The sequence below is a fragment of the Peromyscus californicus genome, unplaced genomic scaffold, assembly GCF_007827085.1.
Source record: "Peromyscus californicus insignis strain IS unplaced genomic scaffold, ASM782708v3 Scaffold_8__1_contigs__length_139910024, whole genome shotgun sequence".
Lineage (NCBI taxonomy): Eukaryota > Metazoa > Chordata > Mammalia > Rodentia > Cricetidae > Peromyscus > Peromyscus californicus.
The window spans coordinates 38964933-38990756 of record NW_026294606.1 but is presented as its reverse complement, the minus strand read 5'-3'; the positions used below and the strand labels follow the sequence as shown (position 1 = coordinate 38990756).

The 25824-nt window shown below is 45.1% G+C and overlaps 2 protein-coding genes across 8 annotated transcripts in view; one reads left to right on the top strand and one right to left on the bottom strand.

Moving 5' to 3' along the window:
• The window catches only part of Gpld1 (glycosylphosphatidylinositol specific phospholipase D1), a 55577-nt gene extending 52497 nt beyond the window's left edge, over positions 1-3080 (top strand). For all 3 annotated transcript variants that reach the window (XM_052728333.1, XM_052728332.1, XM_052728330.1), the window contains one exon: positions 2317-3080. In XM_052728333.1, coding sequence (XP_052584293.1) covers positions 2317-2403 — 87 coding nt within the window. In that variant the 3' untranslated portion in view covers positions 2404-3080. The remainder of the gene's footprint in view (positions 1-2316) is intronic.
• On the bottom strand, positions 119-25816 carry Mrs2 (magnesium transporter MRS2). Of its 5 annotated transcripts, none has more exons than XR_008215759.1 (12): positions 25575-25816; positions 23836-23909; positions 20554-20590; positions 19027-19139; positions 16704-16877; positions 14372-14502; positions 11856-11972; positions 10151-10303; positions 9576-9693; positions 7388-7501; positions 6310-6899; positions 119-4734 (listed from the first exon to the last, which is right to left on the bottom strand). XR_008215759.1 is itself a non-coding variant. In XM_052728339.1 (11 exons), exons 1-11 carry the CDS (start codon positions 25714-25716, stop codon positions 6789-6791), a joined length of 1284 nt encoding a protein of 427 aa, XP_052584299.1. In that variant the 5' UTR covers positions 25717-25816; the 3' UTR covers positions 6253-6788. The 5 variants fall into 5 exon arrangements, 2 of the variants coding, with proteins under 2 accessions (XP_052584299.1, XP_052584300.1); XR_008215760.1 differs by having other exon boundaries at positions 119-3557; XR_008215761.1 differs by lacking the exon at positions 119-4734 and adding an exon at positions 6994-7140 and having other exon boundaries at positions 6793-6899.
• Positions 25817-25824: the final 8 nt, after the last annotated feature.

The following is a 25824-nucleotide window of genomic DNA, read 5'->3' as shown; positions in this document are numbered from 1 at the left end:
GCAACATCCTGGGCTGCCCTGTCAAGTCTTTAAATGAGTCCAGACAGACACACATGCCATGGCTGCATTTTTATGCACCTTCACTTCTTATCAATAAGCACACAGCACCATTTAATCCTTCCCAGGAGTCACACAATATTTTATTCTCTGGACATTCCATAATTCAGTTCAATTACATTCCCATACATACATTATCTCCATTTTTTAAAACTATTACAGACAATGCTGTTTAGAGCATTCTTATAACTATTTTTTTACATAATTGTGCAAATATCCTTGTGAGAAACACAGCAGTGGGACTGCTAGAGGATACATACATTTAACATTACATTTTAATAAATATAGAATTAAGAAATATACCTTAATATATAACTCTACAGAGCCAGGTGTGGTAGGTAGCTCATGCCGGTAATCCCAGCACATGAGAAGCTGAGGTAGGAGTTTGAGGCCAGGCTAGCCTGGGTTAGAATGAGACCCTGCCTCAAAACAAAGAAACCAAACTAAACCACTAAACGGTTCATTCACTTCAGGATTTGGTGTCACAGCATTGTGCTAGGTTATAAAATACAGAGACGAGACAGTCACTGTTCTTGAAGACACACAGGGAAGGCAGGTCCGTGAGACTGGCATAGGACTACAGGCAGAATGAGCAGGAGTCCTAAGTGTTGGAAGACAGCAGTCTGGGAAGGCTTGGGAGGTGCTGGGATGCAGGGCCTGCTTGAGACTCATGGTGAAACTGCCCTCTGCTGGTCAAGTGTTCTCGCTGACACAGCAAGGCTGATGAATAGGGTTAGCTACTAGAAACAGCAATTACTAAACTTACGGGAGGATTCTCCAGAGGATACACGGGGCTTTTATTTACAATTTTATGCATCTTCAAAAAATTAAGACATTATCAAGAACACCGACCAAGGGCAGTGGTGATAAAGGCCAGATGAAAGTACTTCACAGTTAATTCTGGTCTGTGCATCTCTACATGTTAGCCTAACTGCAGTCCACCTGTGTCAGTACTAACATCCCTCCCTTTCCTGACTCACCCTGAGACAGGGCATTAAGGCTCAGTGAGCATAAAACATCAGAGTGGCCTTTCCCCGAGACCTGAATTAGGACTCTCAAGTCAGGTTTCCTTCCTAGGACACATGAGCCTTGTGGGATTGGCAGTCTGGAGACATACCTAAGGAACAACACTGCCACTGTCTCTGTGCTTTCTTAAGACTGCCCATGTCATGTGGTGAGCCTCAGCAGAACCTTTAACTGGGGTGCTTCCCTGGGCAGCCGAGACGTAGATGGAACAGTGAGACATGGCCTCGTCTCCCGCTCACAGTGTAGGTGGAAGGACAAAAAGCAGCCAAGACCTTTGACATCAATGTACAATGATCCAGGGCTAAAGACAGTGGCTGTCCATGCTGGCCAGGTCTAGGAGGCCTTGCAGAACCTATGGGCCTTGAGGGGGCATGTGAGATGGTTAGACTAGGGAGACGGTGGGCAGCCAGGAAGGGTTAACTTTAGGGAGGCGCATGCTTTGCCCAGGAAATGGAGACTTAGAATATAGCCAAAGTAAAAGCACATTTAATAAACTAGTAATTACATAAATAAGGGAGAAGAATTACCATTTGTTACTGAAAAGATTTTCTCTTTTGCCAACACTGGGGTATTAGGATGTGACAGGAAGAGCTCCATCTAGAATCTGACACATAGTAAGGGCTCAGTACAGTGCTGCCATTATCAGCATTTTGGGATTGTTGTGTTAAAATGAAACCAACAAGATCAATGCCATATCCTGCTTCCTCTAAAATGCTAGCCGCCAGCATGACCAGCCACACTTCACTTACCGGTAATGATTTAAAGTAACTTTTGGCAACTCTCCCAAATCAAATTTAACTGCAAACTGTGAAGATTTTGCCTTTACTAAAATGTTTCACAACCTGCAGCAGATTTTGAAAAAAATTCTGGAAGACAGGCCTGAAAACATTAGGCAGCAGGGATGCTGTGTGATTGTAACCCCTTGTCCTTACCACTCCAGATGCATGGTCTACATTGTACCACATGAGGTTCTGGAATAAGCACGCACTCATGTATTTCCCGTTGTTTGTTTGTTTTTAATTACAAGAGGCAGAGGCTGGAGTCAACTTCCACAACTGTGGTTTTCAGAACTTACAAATCAAGAAAGTGGTGTATGAGCAAAGGGAAAGGCCTAAGTTGGAGCTATAGTTGGAGTCTGGCCAGCATTGCTTTCCTAGGAATCTCCAGAGCACGGCATGTCTGCTTCAGGGTGGGAATTTGTCATGAATGCTGTCTATGTTGTATCTTCTACAGAACCAAGTAGTTGTCGCTGCTGGAAGAAGTTCTTGGGGAGCCCGGCTCTCCGGGGCACTTCACGTCTACAGCCTCGGCTCAGACTGAAGAGGTCACTCCACTTTCCTATTACGCCCCTCCTCTCTTGGCCCAAGTCAACTCCAGGGTGGACAAAGTATTCCTCCAGAGGAGCTGTGGCGAAACCTGACAGAGGTGGGGCTCCTGGGACAGACATACTGACAGCCAAGTTACCTGGAAATATGGTCAGCTATGTGTGGACACCGGATGATGGGGAGCGGCAGGCACTTTGCATCTTCTAAAAAACGCTTTTGCATCTTCTCTGAGCTTCCTGCCTGTGCTTGGGACTGTAACAATTCACCCTTCCTCCTCTTCTGTTTAAATACCCATCTCTCTCTTGCCTAGAAAGGGTGCAGTTAGCTCTCAACACAGTCTCTATATAATTGATCCTTTAAAAATCCTTGTTAGTGATGGCTGGTCCTATTTGGATCTTAAATGTGCCTCAAAATTCCCATGTTGAAGGCTTGGCCCCCAACTGAAGGAGGGTGGAAATTTTGGAGTGGGACCTTGCTGGAGGAAGTTATGCCATTGGGGTGTATCAGGACCCCAAGTCCTTCCTTCCTTGTTTGTTTCCCATTGCCATGAAATGAACAGCTCTCCTCTGCCATGATGCACTGCTTCTTCCCCAGCCCCAAAGCAACAGGGTAAAGCACCCTGGAGCTAACATGGCTGAAACCGTGAGCCAGAATAAACATTTCCTCTTTGAAGCTGTTTCTCGTGGGCATTTTGTCATACTGCCGGCACAGTACCCAGTGAAAACACCGTTGGGAGAACAGAGGACGGCATGGGGCACGGGGCCCACACCCTGGCCCTTCCTCAGCGACCATTTGGAAGGACCACCACAGAAACGAGCCATCTCGTGCGTGCCTCACACAGGTCTCTGGGGCTGGCTGTCTCACCAGTGTGGTTAAGTCTCACAGGAGGGGTGGAGGCTTTGCTGTGCTAGGCTGACGGCGCCATCAACAGAGCAGGAGTGTGGCCTGAGCCCAGGGTGACTGTAAGGGACCAGTGAGGAACCCAGTGGCAGGTGGGCTGTGGCTTCGCTTGTTCTTGGCCCATTCTTTAGGGTGGATTCTGTGCTCCATCCCCAGTGTGGCTTCAGGAGAAATTCACCAGCACTTAGACCTGCTAACAGTGACTGGCTGGTTCTGTGTCAGCCAAGGGAGATACTGTTCCTTCTGACCCTGGGAAATGATATCAAGAGCAGAAGGAAATGGGTGACAGTACCAGCCAGAGAGAAAACCTTCTGCAGAGGATGAGGAAGGGACCAACCGAGAAAGGACTCCACTGAGACGACCCACAGGGGAGAAAGAGGGACAGTTCACACCCACCCCAGAAGGCACCGCGCATGCTCCAGGCTGGCTGTTTTGAGTGTGCACCACACAGCCCAAGACACAGCAGGGAGAGAACACAGGGACATTTGGTTTTGCTTGGCTAGTCACTGGCAGTTCAACCTATCTGAAGACCACTACCAGCAGAAGGGTTATGGTTTTGCCACTGTGATGGCCAATCAGCAAACGTAAACAGCAGGGCTAAACCCAGGGCCTTGTGCACACCAGGCATGGGCTTCCCCAACCCTGAGCTGATGCTCTAGCCCCAAGTGCCAGTGCTTTTGCTCTAACTGATGAGAGCCACAGAATTTGTCTTTGGCTCAATGTCTGAACATAGCAGAAAGCAGGCTCCGGGTAAAGAGAGCTTATAGAGCTTATAGAGATGGGAACATCTTCAAGTTGAAGGATTGTCCTACTGACAAGTCTAACACTGTTAACACTGTAACACATCGACTCTTCTGTGAGAAACAGGTCAGTGCTATCCACTTTTGAAGATCAACCTATGAAGAATATTGACCTGATATAGAGAAAACATTAGCACATGACAGTCTGAATATTATCCTCAACAGGTGGATTAAAATTTCCTTCCACCAAGCATTAACTGAGGTTCTAAGAAACAGCCCCACAATGCTTAGAAATTCAAGTGGAGATAACTAAAACAACACTAACTGATGCAACTGTTTAGCTTGGTGATCTTTACCCCAAGACACCAACAGACATTTACATACTGGTTTTCCAGCTTTCTCTCTGTACATTTTCAAGGCTTCATGATAGGAATTGCTTTATGCCTTACTGTCCCAGACTATAAAGTTAGAATGATTGGAAGTGGGCTTTTGGTGGAGAGCTCAGGTCTCTGGACCCCATTCCATCCCTCCATGAGACCACCTCTTGTGGCCATTACTCAAGTTATCACACTGAAGTTCAAATGTAGCTTCAGTGATGCCATTCCAAGAAATAAAGCTGAGTGCAGCTCCTGGACCCCGTCACACAAACAGCCTGTCAGCCTGAGTCGGTCAGAACTTCTTCCAGTCTGTAGTTAAGAATAACATGAGGAGGGATCATTTCACAGGATGACCTCTGCTCTGTCCACATTGGCTCAGAGGCTCTGAACATAAGGACTGACTGTCAAAAAGTATCACCCCCCTTGCTCATGCTCGATGTGGGATGTGACTGCCTGCTCAATTATAAAACTCAGTATTTGATATTTTACATTTTCTTTAAGTAGCAGTTATGCTCAAAACCCCTACCTGACCTAACTATTTTTAAAAATTTTACAAACCGCCAGTTCTGTCCTTTTATCTGACTGATAAGAGGTACATGACTCATCAAGACAATTACTTTGCTCAAGCTCATAAACTAACACAAGGAGAAAACGATATTTGATCCTGTCTGACCTGGGATCAAATGGACTTCAATTCTTCATGGATCTCAGCTGAGCAAAATCCAAGACAGTTTAAGACCAATCACAGCAGCTCTTGGGTCTGCTGAAAAGGGCTAGCGTGGAACCCAGGCATCATCAAAGATGATTTTGGACACTATCAAAAGATTCAGCTGCTACAGTTCCTCGAGGGTCACATTCCAGCATCTCATGGCTGGGACACCAGGCCAGCTCCGCTGCCCTGGACCAGCCTCTCACAGCCCCACATAGGAGGGAAGCTCATTTATAACTTTCTGTTTTCTACTGGAATAACATTCTTATTCCTGTCACTAAATTACCCAGTAAATAACATCCTTGTGGGACACACTAGGGTAACTGGGCACACAACATCTGGGGTGGGTGTACTTCCTCTTTGTTCGTACCCTGTAGGCTAAGAGTTGCCTGGCTTTACCACAATCTTACAAGTGCACTACTTTTGGAAGCACACTTAACTGTAATGTTTGAGCACACAACTTAATGAAACCTCTAGAAAATACACAGAAGTAGGCAGAATGGTTATTAGGATGGCAGCTTTCAGATTTACAGGTATCAACAATCTGGTTATTTACTGTACAGTTCTAAGGAGTTGACCACACAGCTTTGTTTATGCTGGGTGAGCACTCTAACAAAGAGCAGCACTCCCAGCCCCATTTATTTGGTGTTTTGAGGCAGGGTCTTACTCTACAGTCCAGGTGGACCTGGAACTCACTCTATGACCTCTACTGGCCTAGAACTCACTCTGTAGCCCAGGCTGGCCTCTAACTCTTCACAATCCTCCTGCTGCAGTCTTTCAAGGACTGGAATTACAGGTGAAGCACCAACCATGTCCCGCTTTGCTGTTCATTTTAAACAAAAACTTCTGATTATGAAGACAATGCTCCCACCATTCTTACATTAACTATCCTTGTCTGACAAGCTCATCTGTTAACTCTGAAGAGGTAGGCAAACAGATTAGCTAGCTGTAAACATTTTCGGGGGTGGGGGAGACACAATCTCTTAAATCAAGCAGTGATCAAAACAGCTATAAAATTGTAAGAATAAACACTTTCTTTCAACTTTACTTCCAAAGAGTCTATTTATAACCAATCAAAGAAAAATAATACCATCTTGATTAACCAGAATCTACGTATGTTAACATTAAATTATATTTCCTTTTTATTTATCTTATATATAAAAGAGAGCAAATACCTGAAAATAAGGTTGTCAAGGACTGACATTCCCGAGTTCATTGCAAGGCTAACAGATCTGCCAGCTTTCTTTCCCAAGTCAGAAGTTGATAGGAACGTGACTCCCTATTTGAGCAACTGCAGCCTGTGAGCTCAGGGACTGTAGGCTCTGTCAAGTTCCTGGGCTCCATCAGCACAGAGCTGTACTTTTCCTGATATGTATAACAGTACTGAATCTAGATAAGTCTATCTTGCAATAAATTAATCTATACTTTAAAAAGCCCATAAAAACAGTATTCAAGGTTGGTAGGACACAGGATTTTGGCCTTTTACAAAGAAAGCACTTTGCCTCCCAGAATTCCGAAGATGCAATCGTGTTTTCGTATTGTGAATGCCACAGTATTTTAAGTCAGACATAATTTAAACAGCAGTCATCTTTTTTCTCAACCAGAGAGCGGTAACAGCTTCAGAAGCATAAAAATCTTTGTCTGCCAGCTGCTGTTAGCGGCTTGCCAGGACAGTCCTGCTTGCTCCGAGTCCTTCCGGCCTGAGGCTGTTTTTCACTTCCATCCTTCTGCCTGCCAGAAGGGTCTTTTTAGGTAAGGAGGCCATCTAAATAAAGCAGGAAATGCATTTCAGTTTGTGTCTCTCTCAGAAGTCACTAGCAGATGAAAGCGAAGAACTACACAGGCCAGAGCCTACGCACCTGCTCCAGCCATGCTGCTCCACATGCATGGGAGGAGAGGAGGTGAAGTGCTCACATGCTCTGGAGCGCTGCTGCATTTCAGTATGGCTATGGGAAGCCCTGCCGAGTGACGAGCATCCGCCTTAATGTATGATTCTCGCCCGCGTTCTAAGAAACCAAGTAATGTCTAACTGATTTGTTGGACACTGCTATGCATTGCAGCTCACTTAACTTTCCAAATCACACGAAGCACATAGTGCTGACTGGGTTAACAGAAGGGAGAGTGAGGAGCGTTAGAAGAGTCAACTCACTCGCACAGGGTTACAAAGCCTGTGACAACTGAAACCCAGGCTGCCTGACTGGGGGCCCAGGATTGCGGTCCACAGCGGTGCTGCTGTGAGCGCCCAGTCCATACCATAGGGGGCAAAGGAGCTTCCAGCTGTCTGCCGAGGAACGAAAGCAACCTCCTCCAGATGAGGCCACTCCCCATAAACATAATTCCTGTAATCAGCCAGAACACACGATGGTCCTGAAAGAAAAAAAGGTTCATTCCAATCACAGAGGTTAGTCTCCTCAGAGACACACTCTCCTCCAGAGCTAAAAGGAGCCTTTCTGTCATCACGGGGCTCTTCCATAGAAAGAGCAGGGAACTAGGCCTGCATCGAAGCCCTGAGGCCAAGCCCTGGGGTGAGACTCCCACCTCGGGTTTCTCACAACTGGGTTCTTCTGTACCCAGGACTGCACATGATGCTGTACCAGAAAGGGTACTATGAAGGCAAGGCTTTGCTGCCAGACCGGCTCTCGAGTTCCTGGCTCAGGAGATCTACTGCCGCCTCCCACCAAAGAGCTGAGTCTACAGTTGTGCACTACCAAATCTGGATCAAAAGGGAGTTCAAACAAAACCAAACCACTTTTCTTTGGGGGGCGGGGGAGATAGGCTTTGAGTAAGAATATTAGAGTTAAGCATAAAACAGAGTTAGCTTGCGTTAGATGGGTTGGTTATCCCATCTCAACTTCTTGGGACCAAAACATGTTTCAGTTTATGTATTTATAATATTGACTGGGAAAATAAGAAGGAAGCACCATTCTAACATTAATTGTCCTCTGTTTTACAAGCTCAGCCACTAACTTTTGAAAGGCAGGAATACAGTTAGTTGTATACGTTTTCCCTTGGTGGACATGTGACATAACAATGGTATTTTCTTTGGAAGTCTAAAGAAAAAACATTTCACATGCACCTAATATATGTATATTAGTCCAAAGATAATTTCATGCAATACTTTTAGTGCACTCACATCTTGACTGAGCCACAACAGACCAGCTATGGAATTTTCACATCAATGTAGTGTGATTGGCCTTCAAAATGTTTACAATTATGAGGAATTTCACACCTCATATTTTCAGGTTACTACCAACATATGGACACAGCATGACTCTTAACAAAAGCTATGACCCCAGAGGTGAATAGGAGTGAACTGAGCAACAAGGCTGGGAGCTGAGGGGAGAGCTGTGTGGCCAGCATTTCTGAGAACGAACCAGGGCATAGCTGACAAACAAGAGTGGCTACAGATGTCTTAGGCGAATCCAGGAAAAGTGACTAGATTATCCACAGACCTGGGAGTCTAGACTATCCTAAGGCCGGTCAGAAGGCACCGGAATATCTCTATGTAAAAGTCTGAGATAGTTTTTTAAAGACCACTTTTTACAAATGTCTGGTCCTGAGAGATGATGTTGGTTAGACCACAGTGACAGCCATAGAAGCAATAAACCACAGAGGACAGAGGGCCAAACATCAAAGTGCCTTGTAAGACCGCTCCTGAAAACACCAGGCTACAGTGGTTTCAGAAACCCTGGCATTATGTGGAAAGGCAAGAGGGCAGAGTGGAGAGCATTTATTTATCTTTGGGTTGAAATCCTCTGGTTTTATAGATCTGCAATTTACTAAGTTTTCTGAGCCTCTATTTTCTCATCTACAAAGTAGGGAAACTTTGTCTGTTTCAGAGTTGTGATTACTGCATCAAACATGCCCTGTGTACGTGAATCCCGGGTACAGGGCCAGACACACAGAACTGAAATAAAATCTCGCATCACCACTGCCTCACAGGGTGGCTGTTGTAGTCAGCTTCTCCTGTGTACTTCCATGTTCTAGGAAATAAAGTGATGTAGGCTACACACATAGGCCAACAGCAACTGCCTGAGTTCTAAGTGAATTACAGCTGTGTCTAACTCTTTGTGGAATATGCAGATGTGGTGGTTAATCTTCATTGTTAACTTGACTAGACTTGGAATCCCCCAGGAGTCACAGATCTGTGAGGGTATTTCCAGAGAGGTTTAACCAAGAGGAGAGTCACCTGCTTCCTGACTGTGGCCTGTGTGATGGGAGGCCTCATGCTTTGCTACCTTGCCTTTCCTGCCTTGCTGGACCATGACTCCTTTAAACTGTGAGCCAAAGTAAGTCTTCCGTTCTTTCTGTTGCCTTTGCAGGCACTTTGTCACAGCAATGGGAACGGTAACATAACAGGTCATGCTTCAAAATCTCTTCTAATCATCTCAACATTAAAAAATAAAATAAAATCCTGTTATTTAAAAAATGACATTCTTACCTCTTCAAGGGAAGATTCCAAATTCATGCCAAAAGCAACTCCCATTAGTCCAAAGAGGGAAAGAGAGAAGGTTCCCATGGTTAGCTGTAGATTTAACCTCATCATCACATTGCGATGGCTGGAGAGAAAACAACCAACTCAGACCAGGAAACACATAAAGGAGCAAAACTAGAGAAGGCCTACGGGGTCACTCTCCACCTTCAAAAGCAACTCCTGAGATGATTAATATTGTAACTTGACAAGATTTGGAATCACCATAGAAACAAACCTCCTCACTGAGGTGGAAAGACCCACCATCACCATTGGTGGCACCATTCCCTGGCTGGGGACTCGGACAGGTTCCTGACAGGACACATGAACAGATACGTCAAGTTTTTGCCCTCGTTGTCAGACTGTGAGTCCAAATAAACCATGCATTCCTTCAGTGGCTTTTGCCAGGCATGAGGAAACTAAGAATAAGGCCACTTATGGAGTAGTCACAGATGTGATGGTGTGACTTCTTCCAAAAAACCATTCCTTTAAAAAGTGCTTTCCAGTCCTAACCCCAGTCCTCACCTTCTGCAGGGCATCCTCACCTGTCTAGATTGATGAAGATGATGCTCTGTGAGTCATCAATCAGGACCCGAAGCTCCCGAGCCTCATTGGAAAGGTCGTCAGCTAACCGGTAGTAGTTTTCAAGCAGCAGCTCCATCTCCTCTGCATGGTCAATCCCAGCACTGCTCTTTTCACTTCAAGTCACAGGGTTAACAGTCAGCAAACCTGAGCATGTCCAGCACACACTGACCCCCCAACTTCAGCAGCCGGTGAGAAAGCCAGCTTACTGGATCTGCTGTGATTGCATCCAATTTGTTAGAGGCTACGCCAACAGATCCTAAGCATGATGCACTCAGCCTACACAGATGACTTAGCATCACTGTGCTCCATGGCCCCAATCCAAGAGGCATGTAATTACATGCCATTAGTGACTAGAAAATACAAATGTGAATACTGATGAGAAAGTGAAAATCCTAGGACATTATGATGCACAAGAAAACTCAGACTAAATTGAAAAGAGCATTTCCTGGGGCTGGAGAGATGTTGCAGTGGTTAAGGGTACTGGCTGCTCTTCTAGGTGACTGGGTTTTATTTCCAGCACCCACATGGGGGCTCAACACCATCCAGAACTCCAGTTCTGGGAGATCTAATGCCCTCTTCTGGCCTCTGTGGGCACCGAACATGTAAGTGGTACACAAACATACACGTAGGCCAAACATCTATACACATTAAAGAGCATTTCCCTTAGAATACAATCAAATACAGCAGCAGCGACTTTCCCCTCTCCCTGGATGAGTGAGCAGGGACTAACGGCTGACATCCGCTTCCCTGAGCACATCCTAGTGCTCTGAAGCTGTGATGCACTACACCAGGCATCGCCTCTGTTGCATGGTAGATTTAGTAAATGTGAATGACCCTGAGCCTTGCATCTCTACTTTGGCATGTTTGTACAAATTAAGTGTTGGCAAGACAGAGTTGTGTGTTTTGTCTTGGGGGAATTGAAAAAAAGGAACTTTATTATTGTGCTTATGGTGTGCGTGTGAGTGTGCACCACAGCGCACATGTGGAGGTCAGAGGACAACTGTGGCGTTGGTACTTTCCAAGGCTCGCACTCAAGTGGCTAGCACAGAGCACTTTCTCGGCTGAGCCATCTCACCAGCCCCTTTCCTTGCTTTTCAGCTAATGAAGAGCATGAGTACTTAGAACCATACCACTGTCTACCGGAGCAGATTCAAGTCTCCAGTGACTTTTAAATGCATTTAGTGTTATAGATAAGACAGTGAGTTTCATACATGCTTCTTGAATCTGCTTTATAATATGTAGCAGTGACTATGCTCTATTAGAGCTGTTTCTAAAAAGCAAATGAGTTCTAGGTTTAGAAGTCAGAAGTGAGTAAGCGGTGTGTCTATAATAGACAAGGCTTACAGAATCCAATCTACACTGTCTGGCTCATCCCCCTCTCCTCTACCAGGCAACTATTGCCCTTGCTCCCTACGGAACCTATCTCATCTCACACATGTTGCTTAGTGACCCATCCCTTGAGGATAATCGTGATGTTTATGTTCTCCTCAGCCCAGCAGCTGCAATGCAGTGTGCACTCCCTTCAGCCTCACTGAGCTGGGTTGTGTGCAAGACAAAGTGACCAAGGGTGAAAAAAAAAGTGACCAAGGGTGAAAAAAGGCCTGTTCACTATTTTAGACAAACACAGCCTCACCCGAAGGAAGAAACAACCCAAGCAATACTTACAAGACCTGGGGGTCACTCCACTTGGTTAGACAGAGTTCTTCCAGCATCTCCTCGTCATCCAAAAGCTCCAAAATCGACTCTTTGAAAATTTTAATGTCTGTTTCTAACTCAGAGAGACTGTAAGAATAGTTACATAGCAAAGGTCAGCAGTGTAAATGTGCACCATTTCACTGTAAAAACAATGGGCTTAGGGCATCTTACAAGCGGATCCACCTAGCACTCAGTGTCCACTGGTAAGAAACATTTCAGCAATTAACGCAAATTAACGACTCCAAACCCAAACCAATTGGTAAGATTAGCCAGTGACACAGCTCTCCATATAACGATTTTGTGGCTTTAAAGGTTATGTCATTCTAGAAATGCAAAAATCCCTGACACCATGGAACCAGGAATTCCACTGTGCCCTCCTAATTACACCAAGAACAGGAAAGTTAGAGATTTACTAGACACACCTGATCCCAAGGATGAAATGCCTTCGATACAGATCCAGAGCCTGAGGCCATTAAAGGCAAGAGTTCAGTTAATAAACACAGAGAATTCAGAGTGGTACATTGTAATGGGAAAAAAGTAAGACATCAGGACCTTCCCTTTTAGGAGTGTTATGAGGGGAACAGGCCCATATAGTAAGACTAAGAAATAGTATCATGTCTGCTCCCCGAAACAAGTCCTTTTCCCAAGGTCGAACATTTGGATACCCTCTGGGCTTGAGGAAAGCTCCTGCTTGATAAAGCAGTCACTCTATCTCTAACTAGAGGAATATGACTGGTGCCTATTGTCAAGGTCAATGCTGGATTCCTCAACTCCTAATCTCAAGCCACACCCCAGCTCACATGCCCCTTGTCTCCAGTTTAATCCTATGTGCGACTTAAAGTATAAAGGGTCTAGTCACTTTTCAATGAAGCAATGCTGGCAGCCATCCTGATTCATCCTCAGACGGTAGACACCTCCCCGTTCCCCCCACCCCCCCCCATCCTCTTTGGGACCTGAACCACCAAAGCAGGTTTCTGGCGTGAGTATTCTTTCAACAAGTGTGTCTATGTGTGTGCCTATGCCATATGTGTGCATGCGCCTGTTGAAGACAGAACGTTGCTTCCTGGAGCTGGAGTTACAGGTGGCTATGGACCACCAAATCTGGGTGCTGTGAATGGAACTCAGGTCCTCAGAAAGAGCATCGTACCAACCACTGAACCATCTCTCCAGCCTGGAGCTTATTTATAACTGATAAAAGTACTTCAACATTAGACAAAAAACGAACTCTTTTAAAACTTTAACTGGAGATGGGGGCTTAAGGGACAGATGGCTGAGCAGTTCAGATCACTGGCTGCTCTTGCAGAGGACCTGAGTTTGGCTCCCAGAACCCACATGATGGTTATCATCTGTAACTTCAACTCCAGGGGATCCTATGTCTTTGCCCCTCCTCAGGCACTAGGCACATACACGGTACACATACATACATGCAGGCAAAACTCATAAAGATAAAATAAATAAATCTTCAAAAAAAACAAAACAAACAAAAAATTGGGGCCAGTAAGAAGGTTCAAGAAAGTCAAGGCACCTGTTGCCTGATGACCTATGTTCAATCTGTGGGATTCACACGTGGAAGTAGAGAACTGATTCTACCCAGTTGTCCTGACCCCGCACGTGCACATATCCCTCCCCACCCCCAACACACACACACACACACACACACACACACACACACACACACACACACACGGAATAATAAACACTAAGAACATTTATTGGCTTTCTGAGCTGGTGAGATGGCTCAGCAGGTGGAGGCACTCACCACCAAACCTAACCCCCTGAATTACTTCATGTCATAATTTAAATAAATATACTCTGAGATTTGCACTCCCCAACTTTTCTTGAAAATTTAGCAGTTAAGGGCTGTGGCTGTCTGTGGCTGTGGTTCAGTGGTATAATCCTGGCATGTATGAGGCTGTGGGTTCAGTCCCCAGCACAACAGAAAACAATGTTCAGAGTTAAAACTTGATGTGGGGGAGGGGTGTGACTGTTAGAGATGGCTTAGTGGTTAAGGGCACACACTGCTGTCCCAGAGAACCCGTGTGATTCTCAGCACTTAAAAGCTGTGTGTGTGTGTGTGCGCGCGCGCGCGCGCGTGTGTTGGGGTGGGGGGTGCCTTTAACCACTAAGCCATCTCTCTAACAATCACACTCCTTCCCCACATCAAGTTTTAATTGTCAAGGTTTTGAACATTTTTCTGTGGTGCTGGGAACTGAACCCAGGGCCTCATATACACCAGGTAAGCACTCTACCACTGAGACACAGTCACAGCCCTTAACTGCTACATTTTCAAGAAAAGTTGGGGAGTATAAATCTCAGAGTATATTTATTTAAATTATGACACATGGAAAGCTGTTACCATTAACAAAGAAGAATCACACTTAGGTTCACATGCGCATTTACCTTAACCATCTCTCTGTAGGCATCAGCCAGAGAGAACTGAAGGTGTCTGTCTCTAACTCCCAGCTTGATAAGCCACCCATATTTACCTTTTGCCATTCTGGAGTAGGACATGCAGCTTGCTTCTGTCAACAGAAGAGTGCTTGGGGTCCACTAATGCATCCAGGGTCTCAAGGATCAGTGGCTGCAGGATGCTAAGTTGCCCCTGGAGGGTGTTGATCTAGATAACAACATGGCCTTTCATAAGAATTAAAACAACCTTTTTAGAACTTAGGATCAGTGAAGCCTCTGATTAAACACAGACATTTGTTTGTGCTAGCCAAAAATACTGACAGCATCTCAGAACAGCCATTTCTAGCTGCCTCAAAAGTATCTCCTGGGTTAGAGGAGCACCATGTAACGCTGTCACCAGGCTCTGGATTAACTCTCAGAACAGTCTTCCTCTACAGACAGCTGCTATGGTAGGACTAGGGAATGATTTGTTAATGACATCCTGGGGACTGGAGAGATGGCTCAGTGGTTAAGAACACTTCCTGCTCTTCCAGAGGACCAGAATTTGGTTCCCAATAACCACATCAGGCAGCTCACAACTGTAACTCCAGCTCTAGGAGATCCAACACCCCCTGACTCTGCTGGCACCTACATACATGTGCATACACATATACAATAAATATAAAATAAATCTTCAGGAAAAATCCTGAAACCCCCATGTCAAAACACCCATTTCACATTTGGGAATAGCTATGTTTTCTGTAAACAGAACACTGTTCAAAACTGCTCTGGACAATGACTTTTAACAACTGAAACTTGGGATGGAGCTGTAGTTCAGGTGGTAGAGAGCCTGCCTAGCATGCATGAAGGTCTGATCCACAGCACCGAATAACTGGATATACTGTCATGTGCCTGCAATTCCAGCCCTTGGGAGGTGGCAGAAAACTGAAGCTTGACTTGGACTTTAAAAAAAGATACACTGAATCACTGTAAAGTCCAAAGGATGCTTTTCTTAAGCTAATAGGCATGGCGGATACTCAACAGGAATAAACTGATAAGAGGATAGCACTCAAGATCGAAAAACCTCCACATCAGCTGGCAAACACCACACGACTAACAGATTAAACAGCAAAACTGAGACTCAAAATGCTACTACTTACACGCTGTTTTATCTCAGAAGCACAACTCATCTTCTAACTAGGAAGTTGCAACCCAGAATCCGGGGGCCTGCCATATATTCTTTTATTTTGCAAAACAGGATCTACTTCCAGGTTCAGAAGACCGGAAGTGGGACATCAAGGCAGACCTAATGTCTCACTATCCTAGAGACACCAACTCTCCGGTCTGAGGGCTGGACTTCATAGGGCTGGGAGGCTGGGTGAGTTGAGCGACTCTCCTTTATTTGAAAGTGGATCCCATGAGGAGATGGTTGGCTTGATACTGTAGTACTCTTTCCGAAAGGAACCGCATGTCACAGGCAAGAATTACTAAGTGACTGCATTGTTCCCGTATGATGAACTCCTGAGTCAGCCCAGCCTGTCACACACTACTGTCTGCACTGTGCTGCTGCTCCCGTAACCCCAGCAGAGAGGGAAACCTCTGTTCCCTCATTGAAGTGAAGCAGAGAACAGAGTAAGGTACCAGGTCACTCAGGCTCTCCTGACCTTTTAAATTTCCTCTCCATCTCCCACTCTGGCTAATATGCTCCCAGCACTGACTCCTGATGGCAGCTAGCTCCTGAACAGTACAATCCAGACTAATTAGGGGCAGGAAAAATAAAAGGTGAGAAGGGGCTAAGAAGGCAGTGGCCACCCTGATTGGGTTTGTACAACTCCCAGGGATCCAGTACCTGCTGATTTGTGGGGCAGGGGTCACTAGAAGAACTGTGGTTCCTGTCAGTCTAGGTCCCAAGCAGGAGGTGTCACCTCCTGGAGCTGCTTCAAACAGAGGTCTGATGAATGGTGCATTCATGTGTGAGCACTTGCATTATACAGTTTAATTTGAAGAAGGAAGTGAGGTGCTCAGAGTTCACTTACACTCCAACTTTAGGTCTCCTGAATTCTCATCCCATAAGTGAAAGTGCGCAGACAGAAGTGACACGCACATGTACCAGTACTAGAGAGGATGGAGCAGGTGGACACCTTAGTTCAAGGCCAGCCTGGTATACACGGGGTGATCCCAAGTCAACAAACAAAAATAAATGACAAAAACAAAAAACATAAAAGTGGACAAAGGGAGCCAATTTGAATGTGATTGTCAGTTTCCTCTTGAGAATCTTTAGGTCTACTTGGTTGGGTCCTAAGTTGGAGAATGAAGCTCTCTTTCCCTGGAGGAGCCTTACAAAGGACTGCTGTGCCTGGGGAAGGCAGCTCTGAAATAGTCCTAACTTGTCTTCACACTCACTCCACACAACACATCAGATCGGCTTACCCAATACTGCAGGAGTGCTTCAATAGCTCTGAACTCAAATGGCAATGGGTAAGTGACGAGCTGACCATCTCCAGCCAGCTGTGATGGCAGTTCCCGGAACAGCCACTGCTCCAGGTTTAAATTCCGATAGTCTAGTATCAGAAGACACTCTGGAGTTATCACAGCCTTCAAATACTGGAAAAGCAACAGAAAAGAATGGATGAACACACACACACACACACACACACACACACACACACACACACACACACAACATAACATTCATCGAGATGCAAGTTATCAAGCTGGAGGAAAAAGTAAATTCACAAAACTGAGTTCATTTTACTAATTTTGGACTAAAACTAAACCAAATTAGTGCTCATTTGGTTTTCTAAAAACAAATAATAAAATTAAGGGATATTTTATAAAGGAAGAAAATTCAAATACATGTAAGTCTTGATAAAACTGGAATTACACAAATTAGATAGTTATTATGACTCTAGCCTGGTGTGGCACAGAGGTGTACCCACAATCCCAGCACCTGGGAGGTGAAGGAGAGCAGATGTTCAAGGACATGCTATACAGCAGTTCATGGCCAGCCTGGTGTATCTGAAACCCTGTCTCAAAATATTCAAACCCACAATGAGACAGACGTCTGCCAAGACATGCACAAGAAAATAGGGAATAAGTGAAAAATCAAGTTCCCTAAAACAGTCATGTGGGAGGCTGGCCAAGGACCAGTGCCTGTCCGCCGGCACCTGGGAGCTGCGGTCTCAAGACTGGTCTCTGAAGAGAACACAACAAACTGGCAGATTTCCTCACTAAGTCTGTCAACAACGTCACTTTCCCTCTCCTTCTGCAGTACATGTGGATACCAGCCAAACCCAGGAGGCCTGCTTGCTCTTACTCTGGACATCCTCACTCGTTCTCTGAACCCCCCCACCCAGCCCCTACATACTGCCAATAGTCATGGCTGACTGGCCTGCTCTCCTGGACCCCAACTCAAGAGGCACGCACGACTCACTTTCTCTAAATTAGATTTTATTCATTTTATTTTATGTGTGTTTTGCCTGCATGTACATATGTGTACAACCTGTGTGCTTGGTGCCTGTGGAGGTCAGAAGAGGTCATCAGACGGCCTGGAATTTGAATTCTGGGTGGCTGTTAACCACTCTGTGGGTGTTGGGAATCAAACCCAGGTCGTCTGCAAGAGTTACAAGTGCACTGCTCTAACCACTGTCCCATCTCTGCAGCCGATTGCTGGAGAGGTGATATAGAGTTACGTATCCGTCCATCTATCTGTACAGTGTCATAAGCCCGTCATCTAGGTCCCACAGTTTAACACTCATCTTATACACATTTATCTATACAAAGAGATACATACTGTTTAGAAGCAGTAGCTACTGATAACAAGAACGAAGATATTTTCTGGAGAAAAAAATTTTGAGAGCAGATTGTGTTGGTTGTGATTATTTTGATTAAGTCTAAATTATGGGACAAAAATCTAATTCAAGACAAATTTAAAAAGCAAGTACATGCATATTTCAGGGCCCAACACCTCTGATGGGTTTCGAATGTATTTCCAGACCATAAGCTTTCACAGGTCCAAACAACCGAGGTCCATGTTAACTGAATCACTACGGAAATTGAATACATTCAGTGTCTTCTGAGTAGGCAAGTATAGTACAATAATTTTAGAAAGTGTTAGATATAAATTTAAACTAAGGTTTCAAAATTGAACAGACATTCCTGGTGTACATGGAGAACCAGATGAAGGTAGCCAGGGTTATGTACTATAATTGCACTTAACAGGATACAAATGGAAAAACATCTATTTCAGCTGGTGTGGTGGCTTGTGCCTATAATTCCAGCATTGGGGAGGCAGAGGCAATGACCAGGAGGTCAACCTCATCCTCGGCTACATAGCAAGTTTATGGCATCCTTGGCCACATAAGGCCCTATATCTTTATAAATAGATTCTTTTGTGTGTGTGTGTGTAATCCCAGAAACTACAGACTAAATTCAAAGGCCAATAAAGACCACAGTCAGAATTTTCCCAACACAAATGTTCCCATGCCTGCTGAACATATAATCCATGCAGAGCAAGTTCTACTCTTACAATGCATTCAGTAACAAAAAAATCCCACTTCCTTCCAACATTTTTCTTTCCTGTCTCTCTCCTCCCTCTCCATCTCTTTCTCACAGGCACTGGCTGTCCTAGAACTTGCTCTGTAGCCAGGCTGGCCTTGAACTCACAGAGATCTGCTCACCTCTGCCTCTGAGTGTTGGGATTAAAGGCACGATGGCTAGGTCTCCCTGGTGAACACAGCAGCGCAGCTCTTACCTCCATCCTCATGATAATCCTGTTGTTCCTGGTAGTGATGCTCATCACGTGCTGAAACCTCAAGTCTCTGGCCTGGAGTGCTAACTCATGGTATAATTCAGTTTTCTTCCTCTCTATAAGAGAAACAGAGCAGGCGACACTAACAACCCAAAGAACATGGGCTCCTAGTGTCCCTCCCAGGCCCAGCTAAGCAGTTTCCTACTATTACCACAAAGGATTACGTGAGTCTTTAGTATCTATTCTTACCTTAAAAGGAGACTCATGCTAACTCAAATTTTCCCTTCTCTTCTATATTTTTCTAGAGCATTTCACAGCAGTCCATTGGGGATCAATATAAAAACCTCAATCAAGCATAAGAACCTATAGCAACCATTTTCTACCTTTGGACATAGTTTGCCTCTCTGACAGGAAGGATGTCTTGCATCCAGCCTGGCCTTGAGCTCCTTACAAAGCCAAGGATGATCTCAAACTTATGACTGTAGACATGCAGAACCGAATCCAGTTGTTGCTGGGACTAAATCTAGGTATTCTAGCTAGCATTCTAGGCAAGCTCTCTATCAACTGAGCTATATCTCCAGCCCACACGAACACGTGAACATGAATTTTATTAACTAGATTTTTTTAGGTTTATTTATTTTATGTATATGAGTGTTCTGCCTACATATGTAGATGTGCATCCCATGTCTGATGTCTGTGGAGTTACTAATGGCTGTGAGCCACTGTGTGGGTGCTAAGAACTGAACCTGGGCTCTCTCCAAGAACAACAAGCGCTCTTAGTTGCCGAGCTAGTTCTCCAGTCCCTACACTTTCTATTTTTACCACTATAGCATCATATTCAGCGTTGTGAACCTGAGAATGAATGAATTTGGTAATTTATTATTGGACAAATAAAAACCTAGAAAAGTTGATATTCACGGTAGATTCTCCTATCTGCTAAGGATATAGCAGATGAGAGAAACTTGTGATAGGCTGGGACAGCAGCATCTGTATTTGTGTCAAACCACACCTCCCACAGGACTGCAAGAAAAAAGCACAAACACAAGGATCTAAGCAAGGATGGGACAGGACCACAGGCCTGCAGGGGAAGGCGACACTGGAGCTGCAGGGAAAGCAACACCGAGCTCCATTTTTAGGAGCAGCTGTCTAGAGGCGGGCTGTCACATGACTGCCACCCAGCGCCTTACACCTCCATCTTTCTCACTGCAATGGCAGTGGGGTGTGTGTGTGTGTGCACACGGACAACACACCCCAATTCTACTTTAAACCTGCTTCGTAATGAATAGAAATTGGAGGGCTGTGTAAGGGAGGAACAGCATCTCCACACTCGGCTCTACTCCAAACACCCGGGGAATCCAAGGGATTCCTGCCAAAAGGAAGTAGTGCAGAGAACTGCAGGCGGGGACTGCCAGCCCCATGTTAAGGAGGGACCTCCTTCAACACAGTAGCAAATACAAAGAACTCTGCACTCCAACACTACAATTTCCAATTGTCCACCAAATTCAGGACTCCACTGATAAAGATACTCACCGAAAGAAGTAACGTTTCCTTCTTTGTCAAACTTTGTCTAAAGATAGATCATAAAAACAAACAATTTCAAATCAGTATATTTATGTTCTGAGATACAGCCTCAAAATTATGGAATGTAGTTATAAGTCATATCTGACCTTAAGTTAAATACAGCTGCAGAAGCCAGAAAAAAAAAATTCCTCTCCTTTGCTAATGTAACTGTCAGCTTTGGACTTCACATCCTCCTCTGCAATTCATCAGTCAGCAGGCTAGGGGAACCTCAGGTGGCTGCAAGGACTTTCTGGCTGGGAAAGGACTTGACAACGATCCCTGGGTTGGGGACGTCACTTGGTGGGAACATGATGCCTGGCCCTTGTTGGCTTTTATCCTTCTCAGCAGACTGGGACCAAGGAGTGGCTGTCTCACAAATCTAAACGTCTTCTCAAAGCTAAGATGTCTCTGGCAGGCCCTGCAGAATGAGTAGAAACGTACAGAAAAGGTGCCTGCAGCAGTCCCAGCACACGAGGTCACATTATTTCTGCTCAGTAGAGGGACACTTTTCTGTACGCTTGTACCAGTCATGGTTGAAGGTATCACATGTGAAGGGCTGGATTGTTCCCCCTAAGAAAGTAAACACAATCCACGCACCGTCTTGGTGAAACACACTCTGGGTTACTGCTTTGGAAACAATGTGGGCTATGTTAGCAGAACCATAACAAACCCCACAATACACACTTCAGTCTGCTTCTCATGAGCAAAGGTCTGATCAACAGGAGGACAGAAGCATCAGGAATGTCAAGGTCCATTTTTAATAAAAGCTTTGTATCATATCATATAGACTAGCTTGCCTTAGATTTATTTCTTAAACACATATACTCACTGCTGAAAATAAGGAAATTTGTAAAACGACTTAAATCACAGCATTTGCCAAATTTTAGAGAAAACTATGCCAATAATAACTTACAGGGTGCCTTCCAGTGTTCCTGTAAAACATACCTCCTCTACAACACATATTATGTATTTTTATGTCTCAGATTTATGTATTATTTTTCTTTAATGGTATCCTTTTCTGAAAGACATCACGTAAAACTGACATTTAAAATGTTTACTCTGTAACCAGCTCACTTTCTCAACTCATTCTTTTCAATAGAATCAGTTGATTGTTCAGTGTTCTTGGGAGAAACTTACTTTGCCTATAAAGAATTGTCTTTCAGTCATCATCTGACTTTATTTGGAGGGGAGGGCTCACTGTGTGGTCCAGGCAGGCCTCAAACTCAAATTCTTTTGCCTCGGTCTCCTGACTAGCTGGGGTTACACAGACTGGGCTTGATTCTATTGTGGAATGGATCAACTTCAGAAAACTGACTAAGAGTAATTACTTTCCAAGTAATTTTGCAGAAATGGGCATGGTGCCTCAGGTCTACTTGGGATCTGATGCAGGAAGACTGTCATTAGTATGAGGCTAGCTTGGGCTAACCAATGAGTTTTAGCTCAGCCTGGTCAATAGAGTGAGACTATCTCAAAAAAAGCAAAGCAAAACAAAACAAATCCCAAACAACAAAAAAGAAACAAGCAATTCTGAGATGCCTCTTATCTTATATTGTCCATAAAGAAAAATTCTTTTAGCAGGGTGGTGGTGGTACACGCCTTTAATCCTAGTCCTAGCGCTTGGGAGGGAGAAGTAGATAGGATCTCTGAGTTCCAGGACAGCCTGGTCAGCTACACAGAGAAACCCTATCTTGAAAAAACAAACAAACAAAGTTCTTTAGCTGGGCATAGTGGTACACTTCAATCCCAGCACTGGGGAGGCAGGGGCAGGCTGATTCCAAGTGTTCCAGGCCAGCCAGTGAGGCTTACACAGTGAGACCCTGTCTTAAAGTTCTTTAAGAAGCTAGTATTAATTAAATGCAAAGGTTTGTAAAGAATAACACACACTGGATAGTTATTATGTCTGAGGTACCATTTTCAGGATTTTGTGAGTTACTGTCATTCTAAAGTAGTTTTTTATAAAGTAGGTGCTGTAATTTTTTCTTTTTATGAATGTGTCTGTATATTTATGTAGGTACCAGGAATACAGGAGGTGTTAGACCCTGGAGCTGTGGCTAATGTGGTTGTGAGCCACTCAGTTTGGGTGCTGAGAGTGAGATTCAAGTCCCCTGGAAGAGCAGCCGGTGCTTGGCTTTCTCTCCAGCCCCTAAAGCATGTCTATTTCTAGTACACAAACGAGCAAATTAAAATACAGTGATGTTATCTCAGCTTCCTTTAATCCTCACGATTACCCACGGCAGTTTAATCCTAGTTATTAATGAGAAAACCAAGGTATAAGATGTCACAATAACTTACTTGTCCAAGTACCCCAACAGAAAGAGAGCACGCTGAGGTTTAAACTCAGGAAGTCTGGCTCAGGTCAAGCACTTATTCTTTAAACTTTTTTTCCAACTATAAAAACTTACAAAATGATGGGATTGGGGATTTAGCTCAGTGGTAGAGCGCTTGCCTAGCAAGCGCAAGGCCCTAGGTTCGATCCTCAGCTCCAAAAAAAAAAAACCACTTACAAAATGAGCTGCAAAAACAATTTATAATTTTACTTAGGTTACTTTTTGCCACCAAGGGCCTTATTTCTTAATTTCTAACAGATGTGTTATTAATTCACTTAATTCCTCCTGAATCACTTCAGAGGGTTGAGATCACAACCACCCTTCAGGCATGCACTCAAATACTGTACTCTGCTGCCTTTCTAGCATCTTCCAAGTCTCTCAATGGCTAGCAGCTTCCAAGGGATTCTAAACAGATTCAGAAAATCTTGAGTGTTCACAAAGGAAGCTTTGGGACTGGGGAATATAGCTCAGTTGGTAGAGTGCTTGCCTGGCATACAAAAAGTTCAATTCCCAGGACCACATAAAGTAGGTGTGGTGGCACATTAAAACTTAACACGGTGGAGCACACCTATAATTCCAGAACTTAGAGGGTAGAGAAAAGAGGACCAGTTCAAGATCACCCCAGACCACAGAGCAAATTTGAAGTCAGTCTAAGTCACGAGACCTGTTTCAAGAGGAAACTTTTGCTGCTGGTGGGAAACCTTAACATGTACTATATAAACTTCTCATTCTATTGGAAAGGAGAAGTCATTTGAGCAGTAAGAACTCAGTCATTAATAAAGCTTCAAGAGGACCACTAAACCAATCTCAGGCAGTTGGGTCGCTGGCCAAATACAACTCCAATACCTCTGCCGATTATCCAATCCTGTGAGTTTAATAAGCATACAAAGTTCTTCTTGCAAGTTACTGGATGAGGTGCACTCACCACAGCAAACACCTGGGCCACGCTGGCTAAAGTAGCTTGAGAGGCATCGGAGGTTCTACACCGGTACACACCACCTAAGAAAAAAATTAGAGAATGAATTTGCCGTGAGCATGACTGGTTTTCCTGGAAGCTCAATTCCAATCGCACAGTACACAGAACCTTCAGAATGTCTTGCATTTTGAAACTTTTTCCTACTGGAAAAGAAACACTTGTTATGTTAGGATTCTGGCTGTTCTCCCTAATTATTCTGCTCTTATTCCTTGCCAGGGCTTCCATGCACTAAAGTCACACAACTTGTTAACTCTCTGAGGCCTGTCCTCCTCTATGATTGGAAAGGTCAGCCGGAGCCAAGGCAATCTCCGTGCCTGTCTAATACACACAAGGGCCTGGGTTTGTCCCAAGCACTGGCAAAAGTAAAAAAATAAACAAAATGTACATTTGTTTACTGGGGCTGTGTGAGCACCGTGGAAGTCAGAAGTCACATTGCAGGTGTCTATTTTCTCCTCTCACCATGCAAGCTCTAGGGACTGAAGAAATGTCAGGATTACTACTCTGGGCTTCAATGTTTATCCTAAAAGTTCCTGCATCTTGCAGACCACTTGGTTCCCAAGCATTGTCAAGGCCTGAAGGAAAAAGCACATAACCAAAAGACTGATTGTGGGGAAGGAGTTGTTGACTGACAGCATCTCATTTTGGGAACTTTTAAAGTACAATTTAAAAAAAGTACCAGAAGTCGCTGCTCTGTTAGGACTGTTTGTTTCTGAGCAGAACCTGTACTCACATTTGTGGAAACACTTTCTTCACATTTCACCATTGGGTGACAGAAGTTCCAGCAGCAAAGACTCCTCTTCCTTCTCCCAGAGCTCCCCTGGCTGTCTGCTCACACAGTCTAAGAGCCGACTTCATCAAGGGTGAACGCTTACCACTGGCTTGATTCTTTAACTTCACTTCTAGGAATTCCCTATCCTACACCAGGGCAACTGTGCAATTGTATAAATGTGCCCAGAAGAGAAATTAACAAAATAAACAGAACTAGTAACATCCCAATCTTGCTACTCGTGATAGCTCATGCCACCCTGCTTCGCGTTTGGTCTGGGCTCCACAGTGAGTTCCAAGACAACCTGGGCTAGAGAGACCCTGTCTCAAAACAAGCAACATAAATAAATGAATAAATAAATAAAAAAAATAAAAACCCAACCTAACAGAATTCTGTAACATGAAAGCAGAAGAGGGCATATGGAGGCAAAAAGGCCAGCAGGAAGGGGAGGGGTGTCGAGAAAAAGTACGTATAAAAGTACCGTCACGAAACCCATTACTGAGCAGATGGCTCGGCCAGCAAAAACGCCTGTCGCCAAGCTTTACGACCCGAGTTCGATCCAGGAGAGAACTGACTCTGGCAAGCTGTCCTCCGACCTCCACACACAAACCCAGAGAAAGGCACACGCACGCTCGAACAACACCTAAACGCTAAATTGAAAAACAACAACAACAAAACCAAAAGTAGCCTAACGCTTCGAACTGCAGAATTCTGAAGGCTGAGACAGGAGGACCGCTGCCAGTTCGCGGCCAGCCTGGGCTACACAGAGAGACCCTGTCCGTCTCGACAAACAAAACAAGAAACCACACTCGCGTCCCGGCAGTGCTGGCCTGAGAACTGCAGGCAGGGTGAGCCGGGCAGGTCGCGCAGCGGTGAGGACGGCGGGGCCAAGGGCAGGCGGGGCCCCGCGGGACGGGCGTACCTGCAGCGCCGGGCGGGCTCCCGGAGCGCAGCGGGATCGCGCGACCGCAGCAGGCAGCCGGGCTCAGGCGCGCGGCACACAGGGCCCGCCGGGACTGCACGACGCGGGGCAGCAGCCGGGGCAGGCAGCGCAGGCCTTCCATGGTGCGCAGGTAACCGGGAAGGCGGCCACGAGACGCCGGCCCGGCATGCCGGAACCCGGGTGGCTCGGCGGACCGCCACGACCGCGCACCGCGCCTGCGCGCGCCGCC

Excerpts from the sequence above, each read along its gene's own strand:
- Mrs2 (XM_052728339.1), bottom strand. The coding sequence starts at position 25,716 with ATGGAAGGCCTGCGCTGCCTGCCCCGGCTGCTGCCCCGCGTCGTGCAG. Across the intron at positions 16,878-19,026 it reads GGATTATCATGAGGATGGAG|TATTTGAAGGCTGTGATAAC; the intron begins GTAAGAGCTGCG and ends TTGCTTTTCCAG. Across the intron at positions 14,503-16,703 it reads AAGCACTCCTGCAGTATTGG|ATCAACACCCTCCAGGGGCA; the intron begins GTAAGCCGATCT and ends GTTGTTATCTAG.